This window comes from Argopecten irradians, chromosome 3, assembly GCF_041381155.1.
Source record: "Argopecten irradians isolate NY chromosome 3, Ai_NY, whole genome shotgun sequence".
NCBI classification, from domain to species: domain Eukaryota; kingdom Metazoa; phylum Mollusca; class Bivalvia; order Pectinida; family Pectinidae; genus Argopecten; species Argopecten irradians.
This window is the reverse complement of record NC_091136.1, coordinates 43,217,136-43,235,546: the sequence shown is the minus strand read 5'-3', so window position 1 is coordinate 43,235,546 and position 18,411 is coordinate 43,217,136. Positions and strand designations below refer to the sequence as shown.

General features: G+C 33.5%; 2 protein-coding genes across 3 annotated transcripts; both read right to left on the bottom strand.

Annotated features, from left to right (window-relative positions):
- Window positions 1–667: 667 nt before the first annotated feature.
- Window positions 668–10,145, bottom strand: LOC138318689 (meiosis-specific nuclear structural protein 1-like). Of its 2 annotated transcripts, none has more exons than XM_069261302.1 (3): window positions 9,569–10,145; window positions 6,461–6,528; window positions 668–4,838 (listed from the first exon to the last, which is right to left on the bottom strand). In XM_069261302.1, exons 1-3 carry the CDS (start codon window positions 9,879–9,881, stop codon window positions 3,825–3,827), a joined length of 1,395 nt encoding a protein of 464 aa, XP_069117403.1. In that variant the 5' UTR covers window positions 9,882–10,145; the 3' UTR covers window positions 668–3,824. The 2 variants fall into 2 exon arrangements, with proteins under 2 accessions (XP_069117403.1, XP_069117404.1); XM_069261303.1 differs by having other exon boundaries at window positions 673–4,838; window positions 6,461–6,513; window positions 9,569–10,140.
- A 1,885-nt stretch (window positions 10,146–12,030) lies between these two features.
- Window positions 12,031–17,470, bottom strand: LOC138318688 (golgin subfamily A member 6-like protein 2). Its single transcript, XM_069261301.1, has 3 exons — window positions 16,990–17,470; window positions 15,525–15,592; window positions 12,031–14,337 (listed from the first exon to the last, which is right to left on the bottom strand). Exons 1-3 carry the CDS (start codon window positions 17,330–17,332, stop codon window positions 13,333–13,335), a joined length of 1,416 nt encoding a protein of 471 aa, XP_069117402.1. The 5' UTR covers window positions 17,333–17,470; the 3' UTR covers window positions 12,031–13,332.
- Between the last annotated feature and the right edge of the window lie 941 nt (window positions 17,471–18,411).

Below are 18,411 nucleotides of genomic sequence, written 5' to 3'. Positions count from 1 at the left end.
ATAATAATAAAAAGGAGTGAGTGTTCCTAAATGCTGTTTTACGAATGTATTGTAGAGGGAATAGGACTAAAAATTCGAGTTTTATTTTGTTGGCTAGGCACTACAGAAAGTCAGAAAAGTTGGGAAAATGTTGATCATGAAAAATAGTCAACCCAAATACTAGACGGTGATCATGACTTTGAAACTGATTTTGAAATTATATTTCTTCTCTCGGTTTTTCAGTATGCCTTTATAAGTGAAATGCTATTCAATGTTGAATATACAAGTTATTAAACATTTGCTTCAATTTCTTCTAAAAGTTACAACATTTAACTACGCCATGACCCTAAATGTTGAACTATAATTTGTTAAAACTATATTCAGGAGACCGAAACGCTTCTAGCGTCTGTCGGAACGGTTTGGCTTATATATAAATTTAAGGACCACGAATCCATCTACTTTACCACGGGTCTCTTATGTATTCTATACACATTAGGTAGTTAGTAACAAAACCTCGTAGTTTCTGTTAATAGCTTGCATACAATCTAATTAACGGACTGTCCTTTGTCTCAACACAATGGTATTCCTACGTACGGTTCCTTACACACAATCAAGGACATTCTATCTTAGTAAAAGATAATGATATATAGGTGTATTTATGATTGATAATCAAACTGGTAATCGCTTTACTGGGGAGATAAGGATCGGTTGGACGGTTGATCTGAGGATATAAACCGCGTGTTGAATAGATTTCTAGTGTTGGTAGGAACAAAAGAACGCTCACAGCAATTCAAAATGGTGACGTGATTGGATTTCATGACATAGGACTCCTACAGTTAATTGGGTTTAAATTGATTTTATTTCATTAACAGAAATGTACAATTTTATTACAACTTTCAAGTACAAAACCCATTTTGATGCGAAATAAAAGTTAAAACAGCACACAATAACAACATGGCGACGTTTTGTTGCTTTAAGAGTGAAGTGATGTGATTAATTGGATTCTATAGACATTACTTAAGATAGGGTTAATAATGATATGTACTTTAAATATGAACAGAGAATATCCTTTGAGAGAACGTGATTGAAAAGATATTCGATTTACACGTTTTATAACATTCGATACATTATTGAATAAGCAAAATCAAATTAAGTACAATTCTAAATTATTTCTGTAAGTTTGCCATTTTTTTAATAAATAATTCGTTTCGATTTTAACAGATACTTTCAAACTTAAATAACAAAAACAAATTTTTAAATTGCGTATATATTTCAGATAATGAAGTGCTATTAAATCGTCTAGAATGAATTCGTGGATTATCGATAGCAAATATGAATTGGAATCTGTTTGCAATGCTGTTATTTTTGGCGTAATTCACATTTTCTTTATGCATATATTATTCTCCCAAATATTAATCATAATTGGATTGAGTATGTTCAAGCTTTTGATTTATTTGAATACTTAGTAGAATTTCATTTCAATATCTGTTACATTACGGGCTGCAATCTTTATCTTTCACAAAATATTGCAATTTATTCTTTGGTATGTTATATTTTTGAAACTGTGTTGATGTTTGGGATGTTGGTTTTGGTTTTATTAGTTTAAAGTCCTATTAACAGCCAGGGTCATGTAAGGACGTACCGGGTTTGTTGGTGTAGGAAAGCCGAGATGTTTGGGAAAAAAGAGAAAAGAAATTAAAACATATCGTTTTCATATCATATCATATGGTATTAGTTTGATGTGTTATGTTATTTCCTGAGATATGTTGCAATATATATTTTTGCCTGTGTTTATATTCATAAAATAACTGCATAAGTCTGTCAATAAGAAAACGATGGAAAAAAGTATCAAAAGACAACACAAATGTAGTCAACTGCGTACATTACATGTGTATATGAGCAATGTAAAGGAGATATGAACTTCTGAAAATATATCTATCCTAATTCTCATGGATCGCATGTAGAGTTTTCACAATTTTACGATTACACATTTAAGGTAGAGTATACATTGTTATTCAACAACTATTAATACCGTTACAGTACATATTAAAATGTATATGTATAAAATGCAGTAAATGAAAACAGACTTACACTGTTTTGGTCGCGAAATTTATTTTCGCATAATGAAACACGAAATTAACTAACTACATGGTAATGTATGTAGTATGTATACTAGTAGTAAACTAGTGATATAACCTATAAATATCAAAATGTGATAAAATTGGAAAAAATTATTTCGCATATTTACACTAACATATATGTCATTTTCTTTAAAAGATACTCACTCAAATAAACATTAACATTCTAATCAGATTGATCACACAGAGGTTCATTCATTCGCATGAACAATAACACACGCCGTTCACGTTCTCATCATCCACTATCATGCTCTTCTATCTTCCATGAAAAAGTTTCATTCTTTCATGTCTTAATGTAAGAAAACAAACCTGTCGTGATACTTATATGTGCGCAGTATTGTTATATATAATTATTTTATGAAAAATGTATTGCATAGTTAGATGACCGTACACATGAAGTTAAAAATTCCAACTTTGAAATTACCAATATAATAGTTACAGTGTTGATTGGCAGTGGTTAATATTACTCAATATATGTTTCAATTCTATCTTAGGTACCGTTAGTATTTTATAGTTTTTATGATTTATCATTACCCCTATAACGCCCTCCTATTCCAATCATCCAATGCAAAGTGATTACAAATGATCTATAGATGGTAGCTATAAACTAAACGTTTCAAAGCTATTCACATACTGCATAAAATGACATATTCTTGAGTTATTTCTTTCATTGGTTGTAGCTGTCAAACACTTGGTTAGTGATATCTGTGGTGATCCGACGGAACAAAAATTGCAATAATATAAAGAAAAATCTCACTAGAGCAACAGCTACGACGAAAACAATGAAGGTTTCTTTACAATGAAAAATTCTTGTTCTGCAGTAAGCCAAAATTCAAACATAAAGAAACGAATAAAAAACAATGCTTACTCAGGCAATCAGGTAAATTAATCCGTCATATTACAAGAGAAATGGGGAAAAACAATGCGATTTACTCATGCAATTCTCATATACGAGAGTTTTCATCCAAAAAGCGCAATATGACCAAATCACTTTACTATTGATCCTTTGAATATTGGTGATTTAATTTAATGCAAAATATCAAATAAACGATACACATTACTTTTTTATTACAGTAAAAAAAAAAGATTTTTTTATCTGTTAAATTTTTTTTCTGACAAATGATACAGGTGAATGATACAGTTCGAAATATAGCCAATATAATGCAAACATGAAAAATGTAATTCACATTATAAAAAAATCCTGTGTGATATGCGTAATTAACTTTTATAACTAATTATTCATATCATACAGTTAGCATGCACCATAAGTTATTTTTCAGTCAACAAAATATTAATTTTACATTGTTGAACGAATGACATAGTTTGTCACACAGTCAACACATTTCATTGAGGCATTGCAGTTTCATCCATGACACATATTCTACAGTAGTTGTATCACGTTTGATTGGCAGCACATTTAAATACTCTTCATATCAACGCACTAAATAAGACAGTCAGTCAGAATTTGTTAATTGTTATTCTGTAGCACAACAAACAAGCTGATGGATGATTGTTTTACGAAACTGATATGGAGATGGAGGTGTTTTTATGGATCTATGGTTAAATTGCACTAACCAAATCACCGTAAATTTACAGAAGCATCAGCAACCAGTGCAGTTACCCTATATAGAACCTTAGTCTGTCGGGGGGCATCCTCCAATAGTTCTGAGGTAAAGTAATCATCTAGTCTAGCACACCTTATTTGATTCAGAAAGACCAGCCTTTCTCTTTCTTAGTTTCACGAGGAGACGGAGAGGGCGGGAGGAACTTGACATTGGCGTGGTGTGACCTACTGACCATGCCATTCATCCAGGGCATGGTGCGGGGTGGGGACACAACGCGCGTGTTTCTGCGAGCACGCGTGGAACTTTTTTGATAAGAAGCTGTCTGGTAGCGAGGAGTTCCGTATTGTTCGAGGCAATTAAGGCGTTCTTCTAGCATTTTCATTGCTTCCTCGTCATGTCTCTGAATATCCTCTAATAATTCAATGTGATTTTGTTGTTTTTCTTTGATATGACGTAGTTCTAATATTTGCTCCTTTTGTGCGTTTCGCTCTGCGAGTCCATCGTCATGTAACACCCGAAGTTTCATTATTTGAAGGCTGAAACGATCCCTTTCCTCTTCGATTTCTTTGATTTTCTTTAGTTGTATGTTCAATTCCATTTCCTTTTCCTCTAACTGTGATTTTTGTTCCTCTAAGCGCTTACGGATTGTCTCTAAAGTAGTAGCTCGACTTTCTAACTCATCTTTTAAAATTTTGGTCCCTTCACCAGTATCGCGTAACTTCTTGTTTTCGATTTGGAGCTGGATGATTTTTTGCTGAAACGAATTGAGTTGTTCAACTAGAGCACGGTTTGTCTTTCGCAGTGCCTCATTTTCATTTCGAACTTTATGATATTCTTCAAGCTTTTCGGGATCGGTGCTGGTTGTTGCAACGATGCTTTTTATTAGCTCTGCGATAGCCGGGGCGATTTCTACCAAACCTTTTTCAACAGCTTCTACATTAACACCGTCTTGATTATTCCACTGCGTATTAACAATGGCCGAAGCCGCTGCTTGCGTCATTTGTGCAACAGATGACTGTTCTGGGGTCATCGAAGACGTGTCTATAGAAGGAACTACTCTCCTTGTGGGGAGGTTCCTAGGAGATTGAGAAGGTCTGGTACGTTCTGAAGCAATGATGTCCGATTTGTTCTTTTCTCCATTACTGACATGCTCTCTCTGAAACAGAGATGAAAATTAATCAAATATATATATATATATATAAACTGTGGAAGATATGGTTTTAACAAAATACTTACATATCATGAAAATACCTACAAATACGTTAATGCAATGAACACAGACAATCTAATAACAAAGTAAAATATTTAAACATAGACTGAAGTAACAGTGGCAGTAAAATGAGTACCAAGGTGACAAAAGTTATTTACAGAATTTGGAACATACATTTCTTCGCTGCGAGTAATTTGATGAACACATACGCTTTATTTAATTATCAAGTTTTGCTCTTTTTAAAAAAAAACATCCAGAAACTAGGGAATTTTAAGATTTAGGGCAGTTACAATCTAATAAATCAGAATGCAGCCTTTTGATGAAAGATGGACACGTTAGCCTGCCTGTTCACATTGCTGATTGAGTATAGAAAGTTTATCGACCGATTTTCTCTTATGTTTGAAAATAAACCTTTAATAGCAAAGAAAACATTGAAACTACTGTACATTGTATTTGAAAAAAACCCAATCAACTCAATATTACTCAATATACACAACAATGACCACACTATGTATTTTTGTAGGCCCTTTTTCTTGTGATTTGAGCTTCTCCTTCACGGCATATGTTCCTTACAAATCTTGATGTGAAACATGTTAAGGTTAGGCTATTTATTTGTTTATATAAATGAGGCTGTTGATCCTACCATGGGGATAGAGAAACAGGTCTCCATTTTAGGACTTACGCCTTCCCTTGTCTACTCCTACTCTACTGAAATGATTTAGGACCGAAAAGATAATGATATTCATTGAACCTTGTGTTCCGGTGGACGCTAAAAGGAAACTTTATTTATTTGTTTTTATTAAAATTTCTTTCCCACATTAAAGATGTGAGCTTATAGTACAGTTATTGTCTTTGGTGTGATAGGATATCTATCAAAACGTGGGAATTAAACTTTATTTAACGTTTGAATGTATGAAAAATTCAGCACTTGTGGAAATGAAATGAACATTCATGTTGGACAAACATTAACAGCACAGACCCGCTAATTATTGCTTAATCTAGTTTTGAAAAACCCACACTTTTCTGGTCTGCATTTTATGTTAAGCGCTAAATATATCGTAAAATGTATATTTTAGATTTTCAACCCTAATGGTTGATGATTACAAAAAGGGCTCCTTAGTTTATTTCATATCTTGTTTTTAAGAATACTAGTTTTGTCAGTTCTGTTATCATTTTTGCATATTTGACATTAGATTTAACGATATTCCTTTGATTTGTTGTATCTGCAATAAGAGTAGCAAAATTGATGTACATGAGCTATATAACATATTACAACTAGCAATAAGTATCTGCGTCTTGGGAAAGCTTTCTTCCACTGTCTATTATGTTATCGATACCCATTATCAAGAATGTAAATGATAAAAAAATAATTAAGAAAAAATACAACTTTTCATAATAGTGTCATCGATTTATTTTTAGAGGAAGCAAACATATCTTAAATAAATGGGACTGGTTTGACACATGAGCTTTCTACCCTACGCTTCATTACCCCTCATTGATGTTCCAGTTAAACTCTGGCGGTAATCAGTACGATTTAAATATGATTTAGATCATAGATGTTATTTTACCTTTGATGAAACATTAGAAGATGGTCTACTACTGTCACTGGAAGCAGCTGATCCTGAAATATACAAGTCTAAAAATAAGGCATGTTTATTGTTTAAACCATAGTCACAATACAAAACGTACTTTAATATATATTTGTAACATAATCTACATTCGTTTATCAATGCATGTGCCTATAGTTTGGACCCTTACATGAAAAATAATGAATTCATCACATAGGGATACAGACTTATGTTCAAATCTATTCCTTTCCACAAATCATCTTGTGCTACGTCAGTACATTCAGTTGAATTATAAATACATGTATCAGCAGTCCAGTGTTTAAGTTTGACAAAAGTCTTCTCTCAAACAAACACTTAAAACCATTGTTAATACATGTACATGTTTCTAATTTCACAATAGCTGAGCTGAGTAAATAATTATTGTGTTATTACCGTATAGCCGGTTATATTCGCTGATAATATTTTTCGAAAATTTAAAATTTCGCGACTTAACTTTAAGGGTATATATAGTTCATTTTTTCGGATCACATGTTCGTAACCGTGACAGTATTCCGCGAATATAATCGTCTATAAGATGCATGTGTTACAGAGAAAGTGGAATAATGGTGTTTTTCATTTTAATTTTGAAAATTTTTTTGAAAGTGAGATAAAATCAGGCGTTAACTGAACACATCAATTTATGAATTCGTACGACTTATCATCATATGTTGTAATATACACTACCATGCACTTATCTGATATTTATTACGGACAATGTATGTCTTTACTGGTGTTATTTTGCTTGAGACATTATAGCATAGAATCATTTTCAAATAACATATAATCGCGGCAATCTTACGTAATATAATTCAATTTGCACTTATAAGTATCAACTAACGAATTAAAGTCTTTCAAAACTGTGGCCCATATAATCATTCGATCAACCGATTACAATTCAATTGTTGATTCTGTTTGATATTGATATCCACGATAATCGTGTAATATAGTGCATATCTTTTATATTGCATTTATTTGGTTCAAAATACACACACCTTTCATGTCGACGTTGGTCAGCCATATCAAATGTTGCCTGCCTTCTATCATTAGACATTAAAATCAAATCTATGTCTTTATTATTCACTAAAATACTGTGAAATCATTTATTTTCGTTGAGTTCAATTCTCGTGATGGATACAATTGTACAGTTGTGTTGGTATCTCAATTCGTGGTGAGACCTGTGCACAGTATAATTACATATTGTCACTAGCACTAATGTAAAATGTACAAATATGACATTGGATACAAATTTACGTACATGTTGTCCCTTTAAACAGATCAAGTTTTGCGGGGAAGTATCTTCGTTGCTTCAGGTCAAAAAACGAAATCCACGAAAATTTAAACCCCCACTAAATATAATGATTTCACAGAATTCGAGGTTTAGACCCAAATTGTTTTGTAAAATGAAAATGTCATTTTCAATCCATGAAACATGATATTTATATCACAATGAAACTATATTTGACGTTAATGAAAACAAATTCATCAAATTCGTTTACGTCAAACAGTATTCAGGGAATTTCTGGAATTTACAGTCCAACCCACTGAAAACAACTAAGACAGTACAAAATCCCGCTTTATACGAAAGAAATGTATTTCATTTCTATTCTGCAACGTCCTTTCTTCATTGCAGTTTTTAATAATCTAGTCAATCTTAAGCTTCTTAAGGGAAGTTCAAAATCTTTTCCTTCAGTTCCGAAGACGAAAGTCCCCTCTAAACTCAATGATACGTATCTTATTTTTTGCAGTTTTAATTACTTATCTACATGTATGTTATTCAAAACACTGATGGTTTTCTGATACAGTGTATATTATAACACAAAATACCCCCATAGCTTGTTCATCTCAGAACAGTGAAATATATATTCTATTCAATGCAGAATTTTTCAAAGATGCTTAATCGAGTTGTTGCCACTCTAAATTTATTTTGATTGCCCAATAGATCGTGAGGTGTGGAATTGATTCGTAGTACCCACAGAAGGATACAAGATCGTATATTTCACCGTTTCATCAGAGATCCAAATATCTAAATCCTAAGTGAATGGGAGGTTAACTAGTAATGACTAAAACATAATTAAATTAATAAAACAAATAGAATTTTGAATACATGTAATAAACTTTATTATTTTACAAGCTTTGATAAATCGCATTTGTTGGATTGGATGGAATTTGGGATGATACCGAAATATGTCAGGAATAGAAGCACGTATGTTTTTGTGAAAGGCAACTGAGTTACCATTGAAAACAAATCGTATTTGAATTACAATCAGTTATAAGTAGAATCATCTTATATCTTAACCCCAATAACAAAATTGATGTTGTTTGTTCCGTTTCTGTGTCATAATATTGGTTTTGATGCAGGTCTTAAAGGATAATTTGATATTATTTTGTATTAAAAGTCTAACCATGGGATGTTTACTTTCATAGACACAAGAAATATTCGCTGGTTGTGTAACAAGTATAATGTCCTAACCCAATATTTCCACATACAGACACACACAACACATTGTATACAAGGGAGACTGCCATTAAATGACCATAGATGTTATTAGGGCGTTTAACATAATAAACCGAACTAAACAAACTTATATATTCTATAGGAATACATAGACTAGCCGTTTTGTAGCTGTAACTTGTAATGCGAATTGCTCGGATAGATATAATTGAATCAACATGGTGGAAATATGTACCATACTGCTATTATAAAAAACACTCAGTTATCCACAGGAAATGTTTTGACAAGAAACAAATATATTACAACACACATCGTTCCTCTATTCCTTCAAGTATTTTATGGAACATATATAGTGCCTTAAACTCTTTCACTAATGACTTCAGCTCTCTCCCTGATGACATAGAATGGTTATTATTACTGAAAAGAAACATATGTTTATAAGGTAGCTCATCTGATTAATTGTGTACAGATAAGAAGTAGGCTGGTCCTGATTTTACGAATAGGTTCGGAAATAAAACAAACAAAACAGCAAACAGATGGTATAGACAAAGATGAAATAGAGATTACTTGTGAAATATAACAGATTCTGATAGCTAGTACTATTATAACATATTTACCAGAGTCTGGAGTCTCCTTGATCTCTAGTACTTCCATAACCTCCTTGTACCTGTTACTGTCCCTCCTTAACACCTCACAGAAGTTTTCATACGCATGGAACCCAGTTTTTATCAGCGAATGGAGGAATTTGTCCGCTCGCATCAGGCGAGTGTTTGGCTGAACGTTTTTGATTTCCTTTTGAGTACTTTCAGAAAAGATCCCTGTAAACTCCGGTAGAATTTTGTCAACCATGAGTTCGTTTTTCACCAGAGTCCAGTTCTTTATCAAACGCCGTTCGTCCTCCGGGTCCATGTCAGCCCCGCTGGACGCCATTTTGAAAATGGCTTCGCTGTTTTCGCTCTCTTTGCGGTTACATATGGGATAGATTTCCGCGTCGTTATCTCTCTGTTGACCGATCTGGTCATTTCTCTAAACTCAGTTCAGGGACCAATCAAATGACTACATTTAAATGACGTTCAGCTAAGTTGAAAATATCACACACTTTATACGGGGGTACTGTAAGGTTGCAAAATGGTACAATGACTCATAATTGTCAAATTACAATAACTAAACTAAATAAGATTAATTTCAGTTGATTTGTAAACGGAATATATAAGAAAGTATTTATCTAAGGTATTTTTGTTTATGAATACTTATGTAAAATGAGTATCTAAAATACAGTTTTGGTCAGACCCTAAGAGGTCCTCCCATGGAACTATATTTGGACATCAAAACAATAAAGATTGTTTAAATTGAATATATCTACAGCGCTGGTGATCCAACTCGTGACCCGAATACTATGTTATTGTCTCTGTGCCCCAACGGTGATACATAAAACCAAAGATCTCTCGAGCGGCCCAGGGTCCTTTGTGACTGATAAGCCAAACTTATAAATGCTTTACTGACATTTCCAAAGTATCCATTTCTTGCTATGAAATAAACACCATTTGCACAAGACCAACACTCAATAGCAACTGTGGACTTTTTGCAATCACAGTCGAATCGATTGCTTAGTGTTTTATGCAGTCACCGTGCCTGTGGTGTCGGGTTACAGATATAGAAGCTAACGGTTCGCTCAGACAAGTTTTGCATCATGTTCACTCGTGCCCCTGTTAAACAATATGTCTATGTAACATTTCAAAGATTTGTTTTTAAGGGTTCCTCTTCGTTAGCTATATCGCTTTTATTGTAAACGTACATGTTTTAAGTATACCGTAAAATAGTAAATCAAATTTGTTGAGAATAAATAAATAAAAAAATCACTTTATGGCCTTGTTAAAAAATAAACGTTAAATCATTGATTGATATTAAATAGTAACGTAAAAACACTAAACGTGGAAATCAATTCCAAATATTGCATATTGCCCTCAGTGCGAGAAAATAAAAACAATCAAAAGTATTTGCTTGCGCTTGCTTAAGATTTGCATGATCAGCACACAAGAAGAATAGATTATTAATATTACTTAATTCAATGCGACTTGCAGCAAAGTCTGTTTCGAAAAATCCAATTATAAATCCTTTTTTATAATACTTATGAAACATATGACGGTACTCGTTAATATAATGACATTACATCAATCCCCATAGTTCATGTAGTTCGTTCCGTATTCATGATCCTACATTGTCTGGAATCCTATCTGAATTATTGGATCTGTATATTATATATAAACGTGACAAGTATAAGATTATGTTAAACATAATATATAACAAAGACTTTATACAGAATAGAGCTTGTCGGGGTTACTTAGTTTTATTAAGAGCCAATGCATGTTAGAGGTCGGCAACATAGGAGTCGCTGATGCTGGAGAAACGCATGGTCTTTTCCATTTTGAACTTTGTTTTGAAGTACTGACACTTTTTAAGGTGTTCCATTTATACGAATGTGCTTTCATTTCAACACGAGTAGACATCATGCATTGCTTCAATAGTATCAATACTTAGTTGTAGATCGAGTATTTTTGAACAACCCCATCACCTTCTCCCCCAATTTTAGCGTATGTCAATTTTATGTATAATTTGATTTCATCATATTATTATCATATTGACTTTATTTTGTATACAAACATGCACACGCAATCTTAATAAATTAATATGTAGATAGAGTTACTGTAAATTTTGTTTAACTAAAAAAAATGATAATCAAAACGATTTTTTTAGAATACATTATTTAAAGTTTTAAGCTATATGACCGAGTTTTCATATCTACGATAACTTGTTTCCTTGTTTTATCCACATTATTTGTCAATGGACATTCACGCTACAGGTTTTCCATTGAATATTCACTAAATTATACGAAGAATGGCTGACATCTATCCCATAACAAGTGATTGGAACAAAACAATATAAGGTGATGAAAACGTTGCCAAAATTGTTTGAAGACAATATAGACGCCGTTTTTTCTGGACTCTAGCTCCAGGTGTTATCTCAATCCAGAATGAACACAATCTCTATAGGAATCGTAAATAAACACACTGGAAGGATACAGAAATCTTTTGTTTTATTTATATTAACTTTACATGCTCAATCAATCGGAGCTTAATATGTCGTGAAACAATGCATATAAATGTAAAAATCACAGAACAATGGTGTAATGAACTTATATAAAACAAAAGGCAAAGACAATGCGGTAGTAGCATTGATAGCATATATGGCCGGCACGATTCAAGGAGGTCCAAAACATAGCAAGGGTTCTAACATTTCCAAAACACAGGACAAACAAAATAGTACACAAAACATTTCAAAAACTGTGAATACGTATCGTTCAAAGACCTAACGCATTAAATATATGGAATAAAGATAGCTGGGTGAATGAAACATTTCGGTCAGGGGAATGAGTACACGGTCTATAGGATGTCACGTTTTAAACATGGCGGACACGTACACATTATACAGGTCAAACAATGAAGGTCAAATAGGATAGTCAACAATTAATGACGTAAAAAACTGCCATCAATTGTTTTACGTAACTGACGGTATGCTAAATGAAGCATGTAACTATAATTATATTTGAAATGCATTCTTTAGAATTAGACTTCTCAAACAAATATTTGTATTGTTCTTTGAGCCAACTTTGATCTGACCAGAATGGTCTAATGCGTTCATTCTAGATTCAAATCATTTCAATACCTCAAGTACATATCACAATCTATCTATAATCTTCGTATACTGACCCATCCACGTTTAGTAAGCTATTCTGAATAGAAATACAAGTAATTTCTATGGCCTCTTTCTCATATTTTCCTCTTATTCATAGCCAATATCAACAAAATCATCCTTTATATTATAGTTAAAAACATTACATCTGTTTTGCAGAAGTTGACAGTTCATTATATATTACGTGTGCTTAGGAAATAACTATGTATACACAAATAAGGGTTAAAGGGAATTTCCTCATCCACAATAGTGACAGCAAAACAAGTTATATGTTAGGTTAATGTAGGAGAGAAGCGATCGGATAACAAATCATTGGCTGTGAAACCAGGCACTGCAGTTGTTTATTAGTCAAAGTGACATTTTATTTCACATATTGATTGTTTTATTTATGGATTTTAAAATGATAACCAAGATAAGACACATTCAGTCTTTCTTTTCGAAGACTGCTGTCAAATCGGACCGTCAGCAGGTGTTGAAGTTTATAAATATGTCATAATTCATTCGTTAGTTCATTCTGTAAAATACGGATATAATCCGTGCTTTTTTTAGAATATATTGATTTATAATAAGGTGTCGTAGCACCATCCACCTATGAGTATCAAGTTATAATTAGATATCCGCAGCAGATTTGTCAGTTGTAAAACATTCCTAACGGCCTTCGTGGTTTTATCTTTGACGGATCGCTTCTCCTGAAGTTTCTTTTGGGCTGCTCTAGCTGTCTCATCCTGGCATCCAGACTCTGGAGCCGCTCTTCTCCTACTCTCTGCTTAAACTCTAACTTCAGTATCTGTTGTTGTTGCTTCTTCTTATCTTCTCTCAGTATCAGGATCTCCTCTTGTTGGCGTTCGTTGTCTAGTTGTCCCTCCTCGTGAAGAGTTTCCAATTTCTTTATTTGTTCCTTCTGTCTTGCTATATCGTTCTCAATATCTTGTATTTTCATCAGCTGGTTATTAAGTTCCATCTCCTTCTCTTCAAGTGCCTGTTTTTGCTCTTCAAGTCTCTTCTCTAGATCCTTTAGTTCAAACTCTTTCCTGTCTAGCTCATCCTTGGCTTCCATTACTCCCTCACCTTCCTCCCTGAGCTTTTTATTCTCCAACTGGAGTTGTATGATCCTGTGCTGAAATGAGTTAAGTTTTTCAATAAGCGCACGGTTAGTTTTCCTCAGACGTTCATTTTCGGCCTTGACGTTCTGAATTTCCTCTTCACTGACAGGTTCTTTGCATGTTGTCTTTGCAAACTTTTGAAACAGTTCTGCAATAGTTGGTGCAATACGTACAAGTTCTTGTTCGAGAGCTTTCATATCAACACCAGGTGTTTCAGCACCTGATCTCTGTGTGTTGTTATCAGAGCCAGAAGCACCAGTCGGATGGCCCCCGGAAGCAGATGCCATGGCCGGCCGTTCCTCGTAATCCGAGTTTCTGGACTGTGTGATGATTGCTTCTCCAGTGCTTGGTGCTCTAGCTAGCCCGCCGTATGGGGCTGCGTTGTTTGGTGGTACTTGGTTAGTTGGCGGGAACGACTCACTAGCAGACGATTCAGACCTCCAGGCTCGGCGAGCAGCTGATTTACCTCTTCGCTGATTCTTCTCTCCTGTTTCTCCATCTCTGCTTGGCATGCTGATATCTGTACTGGCACTCTATGGAAGAAAGTGGCAAACACTCAATATAAGCCATTTATTTACCAACTATGCAGTCATGAAAAATCTGTGAATAGGAATGTTATAAATAAAAATGTGGCGTTATCTCATTTTGTTTTTAATTCTTAGTTGTGGGTTCAACGATACAAACGGGCGACGTTATCTATGCATTGGGTATTTTAAAGTGTTTTGGCCCAAAATGTGTTTTTTTTTTTTTTTTTTTTTTTTTTTTTTTTAAATAAGTCTTAAGAAATTATGTTTTTGCAACTGAAATATTTTGTATATTCTTAATTCAATTGTATTGACATTTTCTAATTTTGCAGTTTTAGCCGTCGTGGTAACCATTCAAGATAGGCGTAAATTAAGCTAATTTGAAAAAAGTACTATATACTAAGAATATAAAAGCAATTTTGATGCATATTTAGAAGAAGTATAAAGTTTGTTAGAAAACCCGCTGTATGGTTTCTGGAAGAAAAACGGTGGGAAAAGTGGACAAAATTGACAAAATCTCCATATTTACCGATATTATATATGCATGTTTAGTATTGTGATCATAGCAACTGCAGCTTCAATGACACAATTGCGTTTCTTTTTCACACAATAAAAATGTTCCTTTATATTTTTACGCAAATTCACACTCTTTGTCACATTGTTCTGACATGACAGTTGTTACTCTGTTGTTTGTCTTTTGTTGCTAATAGTGTAGCTTTCAAAAGTGTTAAATGCTATCTACCTGACCATATGCGCTCAATCTTCAAAACATCTGTCAAGTTATCAAGTTACCAGATTGTTTTGTGAAATGGTGTAATTTCATTTTGTGAGTGTCTGGAATTTATATCAACTTATCAGGTTATTATACTGAAGCATACTTGTGGAGTTGTAAACGTGTTTCATCACCATAAGTAATGTACTACGGGATTTGCGAGATCTTAAAGCGGTATCCGAAAACCACGTGTCTAAAGTACAATTTACCGTCGATAAGTCCCACCTTTCAGTGATTATGACGTCAGGAAACTCACGTCAAATGATGATGTCATAATCACCGGATGATCGGTCTAATCGACGGTAAATTGTGCTTTACCCACGTCGTTTTGGTATCTCGAAACCCCCGTATTAAATTTGGTTTTAGAAGATTTCGTTTTCAATTGAACGCATGCTTGTTACAAATATCATTAACAATAACTTACGGAGGATGACATGCTCGAAATTGGTCTTTGAGATCCGGACATCCCAGAATCTGGCCGCAACGGAGCTCCTGAAATAGAAATGTATATCTATATATTTACATTCTGAGTATTTTGTCACTATATGAATCAACCAACTGATGAAAACAAACATTTGACTGTGAAAACACTATGAATACATTATGAATACACTATGAATACAACGGTTCTCGTGCATCGATCAGCTGATTTCAAACATCACGCCAGTTTCATATCAATAAAAAATAGTCCCCCAAATTATTTTAATGTATAATCTACAATGTGTTGTTTCTTGATATAGATTCAACTAAGGTTTACTGTTTGTCATTTGCAAAAAAAGGTCGACCGGAAGGCGGAAGCTTGCAAACGCGACGTTGTGGAACGACTTTGTCATCCAGCTGTTCCATTAATCTCGTAATGTCATAATTTTTTCCCTTTCAATAATTTTCATTTTCATAAATTATTCTAATGCAAATATATGGATTGAATGTATTTTTTTCTAATTTCATAGCGGCTCCAGTGGATATGTAGATAGCTTCTGCTATTCATAGCCGCTATGAAAATTAGAAAAATACATTCAATCCCTATATGAATTCAGATGATAAGATTATATGAAAATTAATAAAGATTATCTTATGCACTCAGATAATTGTTATATGGTTAATCATGCAACAGTTAATTTTGAATTGTATGATAGAAACATATTGTTTTGATTGCATACTTGATTCTATTGTTATGTGGTCAGTAAATAATCCAGCAAAGATCACCACTGATGTATATGGGTTAACTCCCTTTGATAGCACTTTATTTCGTACATTCAGCTATTTAATATTTTGATATATATATATATTTCTTTAATAATTATATATATCTAAATATCTATATAAGTTGATTTTTAAGAGAACGAACTATCTATATTTTCCACATTTGATGATTTATATTTACGCGGTTTTTAATTGATTAGTCTTTTTCAAAAGTGAGAAAAGAAAGGCATATTCTCCTATAAAATATAAATATTAATTTATTAATTTCATTGTGTCCTAGGCTCGGTTATAACCGGAACAAGGGCGTTAAGCCTCATCAATCAATCAAATCATTAATTTTATTTTTTCATTAATTGTCTGTCAAATTATTATTTTCCACTCATTGTAACTGAGCGAACACAAAGATTTGTTGCACATTACCATAATGATATTCAACGAATGATAGTAAAAATATATACTTAGTTCAGGAGCGGTCCTAATACTTTTGCAAGACGAGACAGAAAAGAAAATTTTTGCCTAAGGCAACAAAGAATAATTGCTTCAGGTAAAACCTCACTGCTAGATATATTTGCAAAACCTTTACATGGACAAACCCAATGGACAAACAACTATCATTCTGATAATACTGAAACCATATATCTGTGAACACCAGTGCTTTTAAGCTTTGACTGATATTCCTTTCTCACCTGTACTGGTGGGTCGGTTAGAAGCACCCCCTCCTGCTACCCCTCCGCTTGCACCATCACAGATCTCCAACTTCTCCATGATGGCTTTGTATCGGTTCTCGTTGTCACGTCGCATGATATTACAGAAAGTCTCGAAGCCTTTATCTCCGGCATTTATGAGATTGTTGAGAAACTTTTCAGCTTTCATTTGTCTTGTGTTTGGCTGAACACTTAGAATATCCCGTCCTTGGTTTGGGGCAAATATTCCCGCTTCGACCATCCCGTCCACAATTTCGTCTGCGGGAAGTTCATTTTTCAGGTAGGCCCAATGTTTCCAAATTTTTCTTTCATCTATAGAGCTCATTTTCGTGCTGAAAGGTAACCGATTCTAACAAATTTTCAATCAAAAACAATGAAATTAATTGGTATTTTGATCACATAATATTCCCAAGGTTTGTTATGTGGTCCGCCATTAAATCTCCCCTGCCGTATGACTATGGACATTTTACGGGCCAGCAAATTAGCCAATCAGAGCTACCTTAAATTGTTTACAGATGTCACCTAAAACAAAGGGAAAAAACAATGTATGCAATGGAGTGGTATTGTCTTGTGTATTTTGTATTGTTTGTAAGCCAGATACGTCAGGATTTTAAATCGTAGCTGAGTCATTATCAAGGCATTACTTGCTAAACGCCATATGGTTTGATATTGTCTCATCGATTTTGTTTAAATGTTTATCCCAGATGGTAAAATTATCTATATATACATAGGAACCCGATACCCCTGTAAGTTTAACATCAAATTTAGTGTATTGGCATTAATAACTAAATGTGCAGACAAAGTTATCACATTCAATTCTACATACTCTTCCATCGAGTGTTACCAAATAACGTTACTATCGTTGTCATGACTAGATATATGACCATTTTTGTTTGTGTTTTGTGTGAGATACCATAAGGACATACCACAGTCTCCCAAACCATATATACAACACATGCAATAATACATCTTGCTTTAAAGATCCTCATTTGTTTATGGGACGATTAAAACAAAAACATATAAATGTCAATCTATAAATCTGATGTAAAAAGTAAAAAATAACTGATTAGATTAAATGAATTGACTTAAAATGTCTATACGAATTTGTAGTTTGTAGTTTTATGTGTAATGAGATATATTTTGGTTTAATATACAGTTTGATAAATAAAATTATGAAAATACTGAATGTTGATATGTGTCTTCTACAAACATCCATGTTAAAATTTAAATATGTTTTCAAGAACTTTAGTATGTCTTTATTGATTAAGTTAAGGAGTCCCAGACGTTACCTGAAGTGAATAAGTTTTGAAATGTTATGGACTGGGATATTCTCTATCTTTAAACATGATATGCCATATACTCTTGGGAATGACATAAAATATATTTGCTACTATTAACTTATCA

Coding starts and splice junctions, on each gene's coding strand:
- LOC138318689 (XM_069261302.1), bottom strand. CDS start 9,881: ATGGCGTCCAGCGGGGCTGACATGGACCCGGAGGACGAACGGCGTTTG. Junction 6,529..9,568: donor CAAGGAGACTCCAGACTCTG/GTAAATATGTTA, acceptor CCTTATTTTTAG/ACTTGTATATTTCAGGATCA. Junction 4,839..6,460: donor CTTCTAATGTTTCATCAAAG/GTAAAATAACAT, acceptor TCTCTGTTTCAG/AGAGAGCATGTCAGTAATGG.
- LOC138318688 (XM_069261301.1), bottom strand. CDS start 17,332: ATGAGCTCTATAGATGAAAGAAAAATTTGGAAACATTGGGCCTACCTG. Junction 15,593..16,989: donor TAACCGACCCACCAGTACAG/GTGAGAAAGGAA, acceptor TTTCTATTTCAG/GAGCTCCGTTGCGGCCAGAT. Junction 14,338..15,524: donor TTTCGAGCATGTCATCCTCC/GTAAGTTATTGT, acceptor TTTCTTCCATAG/AGTGCCAGTACAGATATCAG.